This window comes from Engystomops pustulosus, unplaced genomic scaffold (assembly GCF_040894005.1).
Source record: "Engystomops pustulosus unplaced genomic scaffold, aEngPut4.maternal MAT_SCAFFOLD_212, whole genome shotgun sequence".
Taxonomy (NCBI): Eukaryota; Metazoa; Chordata; class Amphibia; order Anura; family Leptodactylidae; genus Engystomops; species Engystomops pustulosus.
In genome coordinates this window covers 48,271-65,962 of record NW_027285092.1, presented here as the reverse complement: position 1 = coordinate 65,962, position 17,692 = coordinate 48,271, and the positions used below count along the sequence as shown (strand labels likewise).

Here is a 17,692-nt window from a genome sequence, read left to right as displayed (position 1 = left end):
CTACTACATGATCTGTACTCAGAGATATCACTGTGTTATCTGTGGTGTTACATAGGACTGCAGGACACATCTACTACATGATCTGTACTCAGAGATATCACTGTGTTATCTGTGGTGTTACATAGGACTGCAGGTCACATCTACTACATGATCTGTACTCAGAGATATCACTGTGTTATCTGTGCTGTTACATAGGACTGCAGGACACATCTACTACATGATCTGTACTCAGAGATATCACTGTGTTACCTGTGGTGTTACATAGGACTGCAGGACACATCTGCTACATGATCTGTACTCAGAGATATCACTGTGTTATCTGTGGTGTTACATAGGACTGCAGGTCACATCTACTACATGATCTGTACTCAGAGATATCACTGTGTTATCTGTGGTGTTACATAGGACTGCAGGACACATCTACTACATGATCTGTACTCAGAGATATCACTGTGTTATCTGTGGTGTTACATAGGACTGCAGGACACATCTACTACATGATCTGTACTCAGAGATATCACTGTGTTATCTGTGGTGTTACATAGGACTGCAGGACACACCTACTACATGATCTGTACTCAGAGATATCACTGTGTTATCTGTGGTGTTACATAGGACTGCAGGACACACCTACTACATGATCTGTACTCAGAGATATCACTGTGTTATCTGTGGTGTTACATAGGACTGCAGGACACATCTACTACATGATCTGTACTCAGAGATATCACTGTGTTATCTGTGGTGTTACATAGGACTGCAGGACACATCTACTACATGATCTGTACTCAGAGAGATATCACTGTGTTATCTGTGCTGTTACATAGGACTGCAGGTCACATCTACTACATGATCTGTACTCAGAGATATCACTGTGTTATCTGTGGTGTTACATAGGACTGCAGGACACATCTACTACATGATCTGTACTCAGAGATATCACTGTGTTATCTGTGGTGTTACATAGGACTGCAGGACACTACTACATGATCTGTACTCAGAGATATCACTGTGTTATCTGTGCTGTTACATAGGACTGCAGGACACATCTACTACATGATCTGTACTCAGAGATATCACTGTTATCTGTGGTGTTACATAGGACTGCAGGACACACCTACTACATGATCTGTACTCAGAGATATCACTGTGTTATCTGTGGTGTTACATAGGACTGCAGGACACATCTACTACATGATCTGTACTCAGAGATATCACTGTGTTATCTGTGGTGTTACATAGGACTGCAGGACACATCTACTACATGATCTGTACTCAGAGATATGACTGTGTTATCTGTGGTGTTACATAGGACTGCAGGTCACATCTACTACATGATCTGTACTCAGAGATATCACTGTGTTATCTGTGGTGTTACATAGGACTGCAGGACACATCTACTACATGATCTGTACTCAGAGATATCACTGTGTTATCTGTGGTGTTACATAGGACTGCAGGACACATCTACTACATGATCTGTACATAGGACTGCAGGACACATCTACTACATGATCTGTACTCAGAGATATCACTGTGTTATCTGTGGTGTTACATGGGACTGCAGGACACATCTACTACATGATCTGTACTCAGAGATATCACTGTGTTATCTGTGGTGTTACATAGGACTGCAGGACACATCTACTACATGATCTGTACTCAGAGATATCACTGTGTTATCTGTGCTGTTACATAGGACTGCAGGACACATCTACTACATGATCTGTACTCAGAGATATCACTGTGTTATCTGTGGTGTTACATAGGACTGCAGGACACATCTCCTACATGATCTGTACTCAGAGATATCACTGTGTTATCTGTGGTGTTACATAGGACTGCAGGACACATCTACTACATGATCTGTACTCAGAGATATCACTGTGTTATCTGTGCTGTTACATAGGACTGCAGGACACATCTACTACATGATCTGTACTCAGAGATATCACTGTGTTATCTGTAGTGTTACATGGGACTGCAGGACACATCTACTACATGATCTGTACTCAGAGATATCACTGTGTTATCTGTGGTGTTACATAGGACTGCAGGACACATCTACTACATGATCTGTACTCAGAGATATCACTGTGTTATCTGTGCTGTTACATAGGACTGCAGGACACATCTACTACATGATCTGTACTCAGAGATATCACTGTGTTATCTGTGGTGTTACATAGGACTGCAGGACACATCTACTACATGATCTGTACTCAGAGATATCACTGTGTTATCTGTGGTGTTACATAGGACTGCAGGACACATCTACTACATGATCTGTACTCAGAGAGATATCACTGTGTTATCTGTGGTGTTACATAGGACTGCAGGACACATCTACTACATGATCTGTACTCAGAGATATCACTGTGTTATCTGTGGTGTTACATAGGACTGCAGGACACATCTACTACATGATCTGTACTCAGAGATATCACTGTGTTATCTGTGGTGTTACATAGGACTGCAGGACACATCTACTACATGATCTGTACTCAGAGATATCACTGTGTTATCTGTGGTGTTACATAGGACTGCAGGACACATCTACTACATGATCTGTACTCAGAGATATCACTGTGTTATCTGTGCTGTTACATAGGACTGCAGGACACATCTACTACATGATCTGTACTCAGAGATATCACTGTGTTATCTGTGCTGTTACATAGGACTGCAGGACACATCTACTACATGATCTGTACTCAGAGAGATATCACTGTGTTATCTGTGGTGTTACATAGGACTGCAGGACACATCTACTACATGATCTGTACTCAGAGATATCACTGTGTTATCTGTGCTGTTACATAGGACTGCAGGACACATCTACTACATGATCTGTACTCAGAGATATCACTGTGTTATCTGTGGTGTTACATAGGACTGCAGGACACATCTACTACATGATCTGTACTCAGAGATATCACTGTGTTATCTGTGGTGTTACATAGGACTGCAGGTCACATCTACTACATGATCTGTACTCAGAGATATCACTGTGTTATCTGTGGTGTTACATAGGACTGCAGGACACATCTACTACATGATCTGTACTCAGAGATATCACTGTGTTATCTGTGCTGTTACATAGGACTGCAGGACACATCTACTACATGATCTGTACTCAGAGATATCACTGTGTTATCTGTGGTGTTACATAGGACTGCAGGACACATCTACTACATGATCTGTGCTCAGAGATATCACTGTGTTATCTGTGGTGTTACATAGGACTGCAGGACACATCTACTACATGATCTGTACTCAGAGATATCACTGTGTTATCTGTGCTGTTACATAGGACTGCAGGACACATCTACTACATGATCTGTACTCAGAGATATCACTGTGTTATCTGTGGTGTTACATAGGACTGCAGGACACATCTACTACATGATCTGTACTCAGAGATATCACTGTGTTATCTGTGGTGTTACATAGGACTGCAGGACACATCTACTACATGATCTGTACTCAGAGATATCACTGTGTTATCTGTGCTGTTACATAGGACTGCAGGACACATCTGCTACATGATCTGTACTCAGAGATATCACTGTGTTATCTGTGGTGTTACATAGGACTGCAGGACACATCTACTACATGATCTGTACTCAGAGATATCACTGTGTTATCTGTGGTGTTACATAGGACTGCAGGACACATCTACTACATGATCTGTACTCAGAGATATCACTGTTATCTGTGGTGTTACATAGGACTGCAGGACACATCTACTACATGATCTGTACTCAGAGATATCACTGTGTTATCTGTGGTGTTACATGGGACTGCAGGACACATCTACTACATGATCTGTACTCAGAGATATCACTGTGTTATCTGTGGTGTTACATAGGACTGCAGGACACATCTACTACATGATCTGTACTCAGAGATATCACTGTGTTATCTGTGCTGTTACATGGGACTGCAGGGAACATCTACTACATGATCTGTACTCAGAGATATCACTGTGTTATCTGTGGTGTTACATGGGACTGCAGGACACATCTACTACATGATCTGTACTCAGAGATATCACTGTGTTATCTGTGGTGTTACATAGGACTGCAGGACACATCTACTACATGATCTGTACTCAGAGATATCACTGTGTTATCTGTGGTGTTACATGGGACTGCAGGTCACATCTACTACATGATCTGTACTCAGAGATATCACTGTGTTATCTGTGGTGTTACATAGGACTGCAGGTCACATCTACTACATGATCTGTACTCAGAGATATCACTGTGTTATCTGTGGTGTTACATAGGACTGCAGGTCACATCTACTACATGATCTGTACTCAGAGATATCACTGTGTTATCTGTGGTGTTACATAGGACTGCAGGACACATCTACTACATGATCTGTACTCAGAGATATCACTGTGTTATCTGTGGTGTTACATAGGACTGCAGGACACATCTACTACATGATCTGTACTCAGAGATATCACTGTGTTATCTGTGGTGTTACATGGGACTGCAGGACACATCTACTACATGATCTGTACTCAGAGATATCACTGTGTTATCTGTGGTGTTACATAGGACTGCAGGACACATCTACTACATGATCTGTACTCAGAGATATCACTGTGTTATCTGTGGTGTTACATAGGACTGCAGGACACACCTACTACATGACCTGTACTCAGAGATATCACTACGTTATCTGTGGTGTTACATGGGACTGCAGGACACATCTACTACATGATCTGTACTCAGAGATATCACTGTGTTATCTGTGGTGTTACATAGGACTGCAGGACACATCTACTACATGATCTGTACTCAGAGATATCACTGTGTTATCTGTGGTGTTACATAGGACTGCAGGACACACCTACTACATGACCTGTACTCAGAGATATCACTACGTTATCTGTGGTGTTACATGGGACTGCAGGACACATCTACTACATGATCTGTACTCAGAGATATCACTGTGTTATCTGTGCTGTTACATAGGACTGCAGGACACATCTACTACATGATCTGTACTCAGAGATATCACTGTGTTATCTGTGCTGTTACATAGGACTGCAGGACATATCTACTACATGATGTTGGGTTATGTGTGGTGTTACATGGGACTGCAGGTCCGTACTTGTACTTGGGGATGTCCTCCAGCTTCTTGTCGGCGCTGATCCGGTGCACCAGGTCCGATTGCTCGTTGTCGTATGGGGAAAGGATAACATAGAGGACGACGCTCTTCAGAGCCTGGGGGGAGAGGTCGGTGTTATTGGGGGCGGGGCACCATGAGGGGTGGGGCTGGGGGAGGGGCTGAGCCCCGGACTCACCTGCTGCCACTTGTCGCTCTCGGCCTGGATGCAGGGGGTGTCGTAGATGGCGCGGTAATGCTTACAGATGGACAGGTAGGAGCCCTCGTGCTGGTCCACCTGGATCATCAGGTTGTAGTACTTCAGCTTCAACTGCTGCAGGAAGAGACCAGGAAGAGTCAGAGAGCACAGCAGAATAGTGAGTGCAGCTCTGGGGTATCATACAGCAGAATAGTGAGTGCAGCTCTGGGGTATCATACAGCAGAATAGTGAGTGCAGCTCTGGGGGACAATACAGCAGAATAGTGAGTGCAGCTCTGGGGGACAATACAGCAGAATAGTGAGTGCAGCTCTGGGGGACAATACAGCAGAATAGTGAGTGCAGCTCTGGGGGACAATACAGCAGAATAGTGAGTGCAGCTCTGGGGGACAATACAGCAGAATAGTGAGTGCAGCTCTGGGGGACAATACAGCAGAATAGTGAGTGCAGCTCTGGGGGACAATACAGCAGAATAGTGAGTGCAGCTCTGGGGTATAATACAGCAGAATAGTGAGTGCAGCTCTGGGGTATAATACAGCAGAATAGTGAGTGCAGCTCTGGGGTATAATACAGCAGAATAGTGAGTGCAGCTCTGGGGTACAATACAGCAGAATAGTGAGTGCAGCTCTGGAGTATAATACAGCAGAATAGTGAGTGCAGCTCTGGAGTATAATACAGCAGAATAGTGAGTGCAGCTCTGCAGTATAATACAGCAGAATAGTGAGTGCAGCTCTGCAGTATAATACAGCAGAATAGTGAGTGCAGCTCTGCAGTATAATACAGCAGAATAGTGAGTGCAGCTCTGCAGTATAATACAGCAGAATAGTGAGTGCAGCTCTGCAGTATAATACAGCAGAATAGTGAGTGCAGCTCTGGAGTATAATACAGCAGAATAGTGAGTGCAGCTCTGCAGTATAATACAGCAGGACAGTGAGTGTAGCTCTGCAGTATAATACAGCAGAATAGTGAGTGCAGCTCTGCAGTATAATACAGCAGGACAGTGAGTGTAGCTCTGCAGTATAATACAGCAGAATAGTGAGTGCAGCTCTGGGGTATAATACAGCAGAATAGTGAGTGCAGCTCTGGGGTATAATACAGCAGAATAGTGAGTGCAGCTCTGGGGTATAATACAGCAGAATAGTGAGTGCAGCTCTGGGGTATAATACAGCAGAATAGTGAGTGCAGCTCTGGGGTATAATACAGCAGAATAGTGAGTGCAGCTCTGGGGGACAATACAGCAGAATAGTGAGTGCAGCTCTGGGGTATAATACAGCAGAATAGTGAGTGCAGCTCTGGGGTATAATACAGCAGAATAGTGAGTGCAGCTCTGGGGTATAATACAGCAGAATAGTGAGTGCAGCTCTGGGGTATAATACAGCAGAATAGTGAGTGCAGCTCTGGGGTATAATACAGCAGAATAGTGAGTGCAGCTCTGGGGTACAATACAGCAGAATAGTGAGTGCAGCTCTGGAGTATAATACAGCAGAATAGTGAGTGCAGCTCTGGAGTATAATACAGCAGAATAGTGAGTGCAGCTCTGCAGTATAATACAGCAGAATAGTGAGTGCAGCTCTGCAGTATAATACAGCAGAATAGTGAGTGCAGCTCTGCAGTATAATACAGCAGAATAGTGAGTGCAGCTCTGCAGTATAATACAGCAGAATAGTGAGTGCAGCTCTGGAGTATAATACAGCAGAATAGTGAGTGCAGCTCTGCAGTATAATACAGCAGGACAGTGAGTGTAGCTCTGCAGTATAATACAGCAGAATAGTGAGTGCAGCTCTGCAGTATAATACAGCAGGACAGTGAGTGTAGCTCTGCAGTATAATACAGCAGAATAGCGAGTGCAGCTCTGGGGTATAATACAGCAGAATAGTGAGTGCAGCTCTGCAGTATAATACAGCAGAATAGTGAGTGCAGCTCTGCAGTATAATACAGCAGAATAGTGAGTGCAGCTCTGCAGTATAATACAGCAGAATAGTGAGTGCAGCTCTGGGGGACAATACAGCAGAATAGTGAGTGCAGCTCTGGGGGACAATACAGCAGAATAGTGAGTGCAGCTCTGGGGGACAATACAGCAGAATAGTGAGTGCAGCTCTGGGGTATAATACAGCAGAATAGTGAGTGCAGCTCTGGGGTATAATACAGCAGAATAGTGAGTGCAGCTCTGGGGTATAATACAGCAGAATAGTGAGTGCAGCTCTGGGGTATAATACAGCAGAATAGTGAGTGCAGCTCTGGGGTATAATACAGCAGAATAGTGAGTGCAGCTCTGGGGTACAATACAGCAGAATAGTGAGTGCAGCTCTGGAGTATAATACAGCAGAATAGTGAGTGCAGCTCTGCAGTATAATACAGCAGAATAGTGAGTGCAGCTCTGCAGTATAATACAGCAGAATAGTGAGTGCAGCTCTGCAGTATAATACAGCAGAATAGTGAGTGCAGCTCTGCAGTATAATACAGCAGAATAGTGAGTGCAGCTCTGGAGTATAATACAGCAGAATAGTGAGTGCAGCTCTGCAGTATAATACAGCAGGACAGTGAGTGTAGCTCTGCAGTATAATACAGCAGAATAGTGAGTGCAGCTCTGCAGTATAATACAGCAGGACAGTGAGTGTAGCTCTGCAGTATAATACAGCAGAATAGCGAGTGCAGCTCTGGGGTATAATACAGCAGAATAGTGAGTGCAGCTCTGCAGTATAATACAGCAGAATAGTGAGTGCAGCTCTGCAGTATAATACAGCAGAATAGTGAGTGCAGCTCTGCAGTATAATACAGCAGAATAGTGAGTGCAGCTCTGGAGTATAATACAGCAGGACAGTGAGTGTAGCTCTGGGGATGTCGTTACCTCGGTGTTGTCATCCTGGAAGAACTTGGTGTTGATCTTCTTGCTGATGATCTGGGTGCGGATATAATCCTTCACAGCGAGGCAGAGACGCATCTGCTCCAGGATGAACTCCACCTTCTCCTTCTTCTCCATGGATCCGTACGTCTCCACCTACAATACAGCGCAGGATGCTGGGTGCTTGGCTCCTCCCCCTGTTATACCCGCTGGGCCTGGAGATCAGTAGGACCTACCAGGGTAATCCCCGGGCCCCCCATACAGAGCGGCGGCTCCTTACCTGAAGCTCCTGCAATATGGCGGCCGCCTCCTTCACGTCTCCGCTCTGCTCCCTGATGGCGGCCAGGGTCTTAGTGAGCCGCGCCCGCTCTATCTCCACATAGATCTGAGAGAGAAGCAGAGGGGTCAGAGCCCCCTAAATACACCCCCCACCAGCATCAGACCCAGGCTCCCCCCCCCCCCCAGGGTGACAGCGCCAGCCCCAGGCTCCCCCCCCCCCCCAGGGTACCAGCGCCAGCCCCAGGCTCCCCCCCCCCCCAGGGTACCAGCGCCAGCCCCAGGCTCCCCCCCCCCCCAGGGTGACAGCGCCAGCCCCAGGCTCCCCCCCAGGGTGACAGCGCCAGCCCCAGGCTCCCCCCCCCCCCAGGGTACCAGCGCCAGCCCCAGGCTCCCCCCCCCCCCAGGGTGACAGCGCCAGCCCCAGGCTCCCCCCCCCCCCAGGGTACCAGCGCCAGCCCCAGGCTCCCCCCCCCCCCAGGGTGACAGCGCCAGCCCCAGGCTCCCCCCCCCCAGGGTACCAGCGCCAGCCCCAGGCTCCCCCCCCCCCAGGGTACCAGCGCCAGCCCCAGGCTCCCCCCCCCCAGGGTACCAGCGCCAGCCCCAGGCTCCCCCCCCCCCCAGGGTGACAGCGCCGGCCCCAGGCTCCCCCCCCCCAGGGTACCAGCGCCAGCCCCAGGCTCCCCCCCCCCAGGGTACCAGCGCCAGCCCCAGGCTCCCCCCCCCCCCAGGGTGACAGCGCCAGCCCCAGGCTCCCCCCCCCAGGGTACCAGCGCCAGCCCCAGGCTCCCCCCCCCCCAGGGTACCAGCGCCAGCCCCAGGCTCCCCCCCCCCAGGGTGACAGCGCCAGCCCCAGGCTCCCCCCCCCCCAGGGTGACAGCGCCAGCCCCAGGCTCCCCCCCCCCCAGGGTACCAGCGCCAGCCCCAGGCTCCCCCCCCCCAGGGTACCAGCGCCAGCCCCAGGCTCCCCCCCCCCCAGGGTGACAGCGCCAGCCCCAGGCTCCCCCCCCCCCAGGGTGACAGCGCCAGCCCCAGGCTCCCCCCCCCCCCAGGGTGACAGCGCCAGCCCCAGGCTCCCCCCCCCCCAGGGTGACAGCGCCAGCCCCAGGCTCCCCCCCCCCCAGGGTGACAGCATCAGCCCCAGGCTCCCCCCCCCCCCCCAGGGTGACAGCGCCAGCCCCAGGCTCCCCCCCCCCCCAGGGTGACAGCGCCAGCCCCAGGCTCCCCCCCCCACCCCAGGGTGACAGCGCCAGCCCCAGGCTCCCCCCCCCCCCCAGGGTACCAGCGCCAGCCCCAGGCTCCCCCCCCCCCCAGGGTACCAGCGCCAGCCCCAGGCTCCCCCCCCCCCCCAGGGTACCAGCGCCAGCCCCAGGCTCCCCCCCCCCCAGGGTGACAGCGCCAGCCCCAGGCTCCCCCCCCCCCAGGGTGACAGCGCCAGCCCCAGGCTCCCCCCCCCCAGGGTGACAGCGCCAGCCCCAGGCTCCCCCCCCCCCAGGGTGACAGCGCCAGCCCCAGGCTCCCCCCCCCCAGGGTGACAGCGCCAGCCCCAGGCTCCCCCCCCCCCAGGGTGACAGCGCCAGCCCCAGGCTCCCCCCCCAGGGTGACAGCGCCAGCCCCAGGCTCCCCCCCAGGGTGACAGCGCCAGCCCCAGGCTCCCCCCCAGGGTGACAGCGCCAGCCCCAGGCTCCCCCCCAGGGTGACAGCGCCAGCCCCAGGCTCCCCCCCAGGGTGACAGCGCCAGCCCCAGGCTCCCCCCCAGGGTGACAGCGCCAGCCCCAGGCTCCCCCCCAGGGTGACAGCGCCAGCCCCAGGCTCCCCCCCAGGGTGACAGCGCCAGCCCCAGGCTCCCCCCCAGGGTGACAGCGCCAGCCCCAGGCTCCCCCCCAGGGTGACAGCGCCAGCCCCAGGCTCCCCCCCAGGGTGACAGCGCCAGCCCCAGGCTCCCCCCAGGGTGACAGCGCCAGCCCCAGGCTCCCCCCCAGGGTGACAGCGCCAGCCCCAGGCTCCCCCCCAGGGTACCAGCGCCAGCCCCAGGCTCCCCCCCAGGGTACCAGCGCCAGCCCCAGGCTCCCCCCCAGGGTACCAGCGCCAGCCCCAGGCTCCCCCCCAGGTTACCAGCGCCAGCCCCAGGCTCCCCCCCCCCCCAGGGTACCAGCGCCAGCCCCAGGCTCCCCCCCCCCAGGGTGACAGCGCCAGCCCCAGGCTCCCCCCCCAGGGTGACAGCGCCAGCCCCAGGCTCCCCCCCCCCCAGGGTGACAGCGCCAGCCCCAGGCTCCCCCCCCCCAGGGTGACAGCGCCAGCCCCAGGCTCCCCCCCAGGGTGACAGCGCCAGCCCCAGGCTCCCCCCCCCCCAGGGTGACAGCGCCAGCCCCAGGCTCCCCCCCCAGGGTGACAGCGCCAGCCCCAGGCTCCCCCCCCAGGGTGACAGCGCCAGCCCCAGGCTCCCCCCCCAGGGTGACAGCGCCAGCCCCAGGCTCCCCCCCAGGGTGACAGCGCCAGCCCCAGGCTCCCCCCCAGGGTGACAGCGCCAGCCCCAGGCTCCCCCCCAGGGTGACAGCGCCAGCCCCAGGCTCCCCCCCAGGGTGACAGCGCCAGCCCCAGGCTCCCCCCCAGGGTGACAGCGCCAGCCCCAGGCTCCCCCCCAGGGTGACAGCGCCAGCCCCAGGCTCCCCCCCAGGGTGACAGCGCCAGCCCCAGGCTCCCCCCCAGGGTGACAGCGCCAGCCCCAGGCTCCCCCCCAGGGTGACAGCGCCAGCCCCAGGCTCCCCCCCAGGGTGACAGCGCCAGCCCCAGGCTCCCCCCCAGGGTACCAGCGCCAGCCCCAGGCTCCCCCCCAGGGTACCAGCGCCAGCCCCAGGCTCCCCCCCAGGGTACCAGCGCCAGCCCCAGGCTCCCCCCCAGGGTGACATCGCCAGCCCCAGGCTCCCCCCCAGGGTACCAGCGCCAGCCCCAGGCTCCCCCCCAGGGTACCAGCGCCAGCCCCAGGCTCCCCCCCAGGGTGACAGCGCCAGCCCCAGGCTCCCCCCCAGGCCCCGCCCCCCAGGTTTCCTCACCTTCCCCTCGGTGACGGTCCGCAGGGTGTCTATGAGCCGCAGCTTGATGGGGAGGTCTGTGATCTCCTCCACGTACTTACAGCACTGCTGCACCATCTTGGCCACTGCCTGGAGAACAAAGAGGTCACACCCATGCAAGAAACCCCGCCCTCCATGTACTGGTCACATGACACAGACCCCTCCTCCCCCAGTGGGCGGTACCTGTTTGAGCTGGCTCCTCCTCTTGGACAGCAGCATGACGTTCTCGTTCAGCAGATCCCACTCCTTGGCTTCATAACACATCTTCACCAGTGCCACCAGGATGCGAGACGTGGACACCATGTCAGAGGCCTGGGGGAGGGGCAGGTTATGTAGCGGGGTCACCCATCACCCCCATAGATGTACCGCTACACCCTGTACCACCCCCACTGTGATAGAAGTACTGCTACACCCCGTACCTCCCCCGCCGTGATAGATGTACCGCTACACCCTGTACCTCCCCCGCCGTGATAGATGTACCGCTACACTCCGTACCTCCCCCGCCGTGATAGATGTACCGCTACACTCCGTACCTCTCCCGCCGAGATAGATGTACCGCTACACCCCGTACCTCCCCCGCCGAGATAGATGTACCGCTACACCCCGTACCTCCCCCGCCGTGATAGATGTACCGCTACACCCCGTACCTCCCCCGCCGAGATAGATGTACCGCTACACCCCGTACCTCCCCCGCCTTGATAGATGTACCGCTACACCCCGTACCTCCCCCGCCGTGATAGATGTACCGCTACACCCCGTACCTCTCCCGCCGTGATAGATGTACCGCTACACTCCGTACCTCTCCCGCCGTGATAGATGTACCGCTACACTCCGTACCTCTCCCGCCGAGATAGATGTACCGCTACACCCCGTACCTCCCCCGCCGAGATAGATGTACCGCTACACCCCGTACCTCCCCCGCCGTGATAGATGTACCGCTACACCCCGTACCTCCCCCGCCGTGATAGATGTACCACTACACCCCGTACCTCTCCCGCCGTGATAGATGTACCGCTACACCCCGTTCCTCCCCTGCCCCCATAGATGTACAGCTACACCCCGTTCCTCCCCTGCTCCCATAGATGTACAGCTACACCCCGTTCCTCCCCTGCCCCCATAGATGTACAGCTACACCCCGTTCCTCCCCTGCCCCCATAGATGTACAGCTACACCCCGTTCCTCCCCTGCCCCCATAGATGTACAGCTACACCCCGTGCCTCCCCTGCCCCCATAGATGTACAGCTACACCCCGTGCCTCCCCTGCCCCCATAGATGTACAGCTACACCCCGTACCTCCCCCCGCCGTGATAGATGTACCGCTACACCCTGTATCCCTTTGTATGATAGACGTAGTTTGTACGCACCGTTCGCGTCTGTTTCTCCAGTGACAGCAGCGTCTCTATCACCTCCTGCAGTTTTCCCTCCTAAAATAAAAAATCAGAAAATCCTTTAAACTCCATAAATTATTAGCACAACTTGGCAAGAAGGGGGAGGAGCAAGGACCACCCAGACACAGACCACCGCGTCTCCTCTCTGTATCCCCCCCCTCCTCTCTGTATCCCCCCCTCTCTCCCCTCTGTATCCCCCCCCTCCCCCCTCTGTATCCCCCCCCTCTCTCCCCTCTGTATCCCCCCCCTCTCTCCCCTCTGTATCCCCCTCTCTCTCCCCTCTGTATCCCCCCCTCTCTCTCCCCTCTGTATCCCCCCCCTCTCTCTCCTCTCTGTATCCCCCCCTCTCTCTCCTCTCTGTATCCCCCCCCTCTCTCTCCCCTCTGTATCCCCCCCCCTCTCTCTCCCCTCTGTATCCCCCCCCCTCTCTCTCCCCTCTGTATCCCCCCCCTCTCTCCCCTCTGTATCCCCCCACCTCTCTCCCCTCTGTATCCCCCCACCTCTCTCCCCTCTGTATCCCCCCACCTCTCTCCCCTCTGTATCCCCCCCCTCTCTCCCCTCTGTATCCCCCCCTCCCCTCTCCCCTCTGTATCCCCCCCTCTGTATCCCCCCCTCTGTATCCCCCCACCTCTCTCCCCTCTGTATCCCCCACCTCTCTCCCCTCTGTATCCCCCCCTCTCTCCCCTCTGTATCCCCCCACCTCTCTCCCCTCTGTATCCCCCCCTCTCTCCCCTCTGTATCCCCCCCTCCCCTCTCCCCTCTGTATCCCCCCCTCTGTATCCCCCCCTCTGTATCCCCCCACCTCTATCCCCTCTGTATCCCCCCACCTCTCTCCCCTCTGTATCCCCCCCCTCTCTCCCCTCTGTATCCCCCCACCTCTCTCCCCTCTGTATCCCCCACCTCTCTCCCCTCTGTATCCCCCCACCTCTCTCCCCTCTGTATCCCCCCACCTCTCTCCCCTCTGTATCCCCCCACCTCTCTCCCCTCTGTATCCCCCCACCTCTCTCCCCTCTGTATCCCCCCCCTCTCTCCCCTCTGTATCCCCCCACCTCTCTCCCCTCTGTAATCCCCCCCTCTCTCCCCTCTGTATCCCCCCCCCTCTCTCCCCTCTGTATCCCCCCCTCTGTATCCCCCCCTCTGTATCCCCCCCCTCTCTCTCTTCTGTAATCCCCCCTCTCTCTCTTCTGTAATCCCCCCCTCTCTCTCTTCTGTAATCCCCCCCCCTCTCTCTCTCTTCTGTAATCCCCCCCTCTCTCTCTCTTCTGTAATCCCCCCCTCTCTCTCTTCTGTAATCCCCCCCCCTCTCTCTCTCTTCTGTAATCCCCCCCCTCTCTCTCTCTTCTGTAATCCCCCCCCTCTCTCTCTCTTCTGTAATCCCCCCCCCTCTCTCTTCTGTAATCCCCCCCCTCTCTCTCTCTTCTGTAATCCCCCCCCTCTCTCTTCTGTAATCCCCCCCCTCTCTCTTCTGTAATCCCCCCTCCTCTCTCTTCTGTAATCCCCCCTCCTCTCTCTTCTGTAATCCCCCCCCCTCCCTCTCTCTCTCTCTCTTCTGTAATCCCCCCCTCTCTCTCTCTCTTCTGTAATCCCCCCTCCTCTCTCTTCTGTAATCCCCCCTCCTCTCTCTTCTGTAATCCCCCCTCCTCTCTCTTCTGTAATCCCCCCTCCTCTCTCTTCTGTAATCCCCCCCCTCTCTCTTCTGTAATCCCCCCCCTCTCTCTTCTGTAATCCCCCCCCTCTCTCTTCTGTAATCCCCCCCCTCTCTCTATCTCTTCTGTAATCCCCCCCCCTCTCTCTCTCTCCTGTAATCTCCCCCCTCTCTCTTCTGTAATCCCCCCCTCTCTCTTCTGTAATCCCCCCCCTCTCTCTCTCTCTCTCTCTCTCTTCTGTAATCCCCCCCTCTCTCTCTCTTCTGTAATCCCCCCTCTCTCTCTCTCTCCTGTAATCCCCCCCCTCTCTCTCTCTCTCCTGTAATCCCCCCCCTCTCTCTCTCTCTCCTGTAATCCCCCCCCCTCTCTCTCTCTCTCCTGTAATCCCCCCCCCTCTCTCTCTCTCTCCTGTAATCCCCCCCTCTCTCTCTCTCTCCTGTAATCCCCCCCCTCTCTCTCTCTCTCCTGTAATCCCCCCCCTCTCTCTCTCTCTCCTGTAATCCCCCCCCTCTCTCTCTCTCTCCTGTAATCCCCCCCCTCTCTCTATCTCTCCTGTAATCCCCCCCCTCTCTCTATCTCTCCTGTAATCCCCCCCTCTCTCTCTCTCTCCTGTAATCCCCCCCTCTCTCTCTCTCTCCTGTAATCCCCCCCTCTCTCTATCTCTTCTGTAATCCCCCCTCTCTCTCTCTCTCCTGTAATCCCCCCCTCTCTCTTCTGTAATCCCCCCTCTCTCTTCTGTAATCCCCCCCCTCTCTCTCTCTCTCTCTTCTGTAATCCCCCCCCCTCCCTCTCTCTCTCTCTCTCCTGTAATCCCCCCCTCTCTCTCTCTCTCCTGTAATCCCCCCCTCTCTCTCTCTCTCCTGTAATCCCCCCCCTCTCTCTCTCTCTCCTGTAATCCCCCCCTCTCTCTCTCTCTCCTGTAATCCCCCCCCTCTCTCTCTCTCTCTCCTGTAATCCCCCCTCTCTCTCTCTCTCTCCTGTAATCCCCCCTCTCTCTCTCTCTCCTGTAATCCCCCCCCTCTCTCTCTCTCTCTCTCCTGTAATCCCCCCCCTCTCTCTCTCTCTCCTGTAATCCCCCCCCTCTCTCTCTCTCTCCTGTAATCCCCCCCCTCTCTCTCTCTCTCTCTCTTCTGTAATCCCCCCCCTCTCTCTCTCTCTCTCTTCTGTAATCCCCCCCCCCTCTCTCTCTCTCTCTCTTCTGTAATCCCCCCCTCTCTCTTCTGTAATCCCCCCCTCTCTCTCTCTTCTGTAATCCCCCCTCTCTCTCTCTCTCTCTCTTCTGTAATCCCCCCCCTCTCTCTCTTCTGTAATCCCCCCCCTCTCTCTCTTCTGTAATCCCCCCCTCTCTCTCTCTCTCTCTCTCTTCTGTAATCCCCCCCTCTCTCTTCTGTAATCCCCCCCTCTCTCTCTCTCTCTCTTCTGTAATCCCCCCTCTCTCTCTCTCTCTCTTCTGTAATCCCCCCTCTCTCTCTCTCTCTCTCTTCTGTAATCCCCCCCCTCTCTCTCTTCTGTAATCCCCCCCCTCTCTCTCTTCTGTAATCCCCCCCCTCTCTCTCTTCTGTAATCCCCCCCTCTCTCTCTCTTCTGTAATCCCCCCCCTCTCTCTCTCTTCTGTAATCCCCCCCCTCTCTCTCTCTTCTGTAATCCCCCCCCTCTCTCTCTCTTCTGTAATCCCCCCCCCTCTCTCTCTCTTCTGTAATCCCCCCCCTCTCTCTCTCTTCTGTAATCCCCCCCCTCTCTCTCTCTTCTGTAATCCCCCCCCCTCTCTCTTCTGTAATCCCCCCCTCTCTCTCTCTTCTGTAATCCCCCCCCCTCTCTCTTCTGTAATCCCCCCCCTCTCTCTTCTGTAATCCCCCCCCCTCTCTCTCTTCTGTAATCCCCCCCCTCTCTCTTCTGTAATCCCCCCCTCTCTCTTCTGTAATCCCCCCCCTCTCTCTCTTCTGTAATCCCCCCCCTCTCTCTCTTCTGTAATCCCCCCCCTCTCTCTCTTCTGTAATCCCCCCCCTCTCTCTCTTCTGTAATCCCCCCCCTCTCTCTCTTCTGTAATCCCCCCCCTCTCTCTCTTCTGTAATCCCCCCCCTCTCTCTCTTCTGTAATCCCCCCCTCTCTCTCTTCTGTAATCCCCCCCTCTCTCTCTTCTGTAATCCCCCCCTCTCTCTCTTCTGTAATCCCCCCCTCTCTCTCTTCTGTAATCCCCCCCCTCTCTCTTCTGTAATCCCCCCCTCTCTCTCTTCTGTAATCCCCCCCTCTCTCTCTTCTGTAATCCCCCCCTCTCTCTCTTCTGTAATCCCCCCCCTCTCTCTCTTCTGTAATCCCCCCCCCCTCTCTCTTCTGTAATCCCCCCCCCCTCTCTCTCTTCTGTAATCCCCCCCCCTCTCTCTCCTGTAATCCCCCCCCCTCTCTCTCTCCTGTAATCCCCCCCCCCCTCTCTCTCTCTCCTGTAATCCCCCCCCCCCTCTCTCTCTCTCTCTCTCTATCTCCTCTCTGTATAATATGATATAATGGAGGAGCAGGCCCCGCCTCCCCTCCATGGGCATGACTCTGCTCCCGTCTCCCTCTCACCGCCGCCAGCTTCTCGCACTCCGGCAGCCGCTGGTCCACTGTGGCGCTGTAGTCAACCTCCATCTTTACGATGCGGCCATCGGAGCGCTCCGTATCCTCAGACATCGTGACACCGGGATAGACACCGAGCCGCAGCCTCACAGCACCGGAAATAGAGCAGGCAGCGCCCGGGACACCTGCACCGCTCAGGACCCCGATGACAATGAAGAAGCAACTGGAAACAGGCGGAACTGAGGCAGCTCTATAACGTCATGACGCAGCGTGCAAGGACCCACCAGGCAGAGCTTTTCATTAAACTTTATTAGGTCTAGTACAAATTCACAAATACCAGTCACCAAATCAGTGAGGAAACTATTGCTATCTGTTGTCAGTCTGAATGCAGTATAAAAGACACAGGTATAGAGGGGTTACCCGTAGTGACCCCCGAGACACAACAACCCCTCAGAGCTGAGCCTCACACTGTACAGAGAATATACACCACCACTAGGGGGAGATCACTACATACACATTATACACCACCACTAGGAGGAGATCACTACATACAGATTATACACCACCACTAGGAG

At 54.9% G+C, this 17,692-nt stretch overlaps 1 protein-coding gene across 1 annotated transcript in view; it reads right to left on the bottom strand.

The window, feature by feature from the left end:
- The window catches only part of PSMD12 (proteasome 26S subunit, non-ATPase 12), a 43,089-nt gene extending 25,743 nt beyond the window's left edge, over positions 1–17,346 (bottom strand). Inside the window, exons 1-8 of the mRNA XM_072132037.1 lie at positions 17,127–17,346; positions 12,895–12,954; positions 11,714–11,842; positions 11,513–11,620; positions 8,464–8,568; positions 8,190–8,339; positions 5,324–5,458; positions 5,131–5,243 (exon numbers count right to left, since the gene is read on the bottom strand). Coding sequence (XP_071988138.1) covers positions 5,131–5,243; positions 5,324–5,458; positions 8,190–8,339; positions 8,464–8,568; positions 11,513–11,620; positions 11,714–11,842; positions 12,895–12,954; positions 17,127–17,231 — 905 coding nt within the window. The 5' untranslated portion in view covers positions 17,232–17,346. The remainder of the gene's footprint in view (positions 1–5,130; positions 5,244–5,323; positions 5,459–8,189; positions 8,340–8,463; positions 8,569–11,512; positions 11,621–11,713; positions 11,843–12,894; positions 12,955–17,126) is intronic.
- Positions 17,347–17,692: the final 346 nt, after the last annotated feature.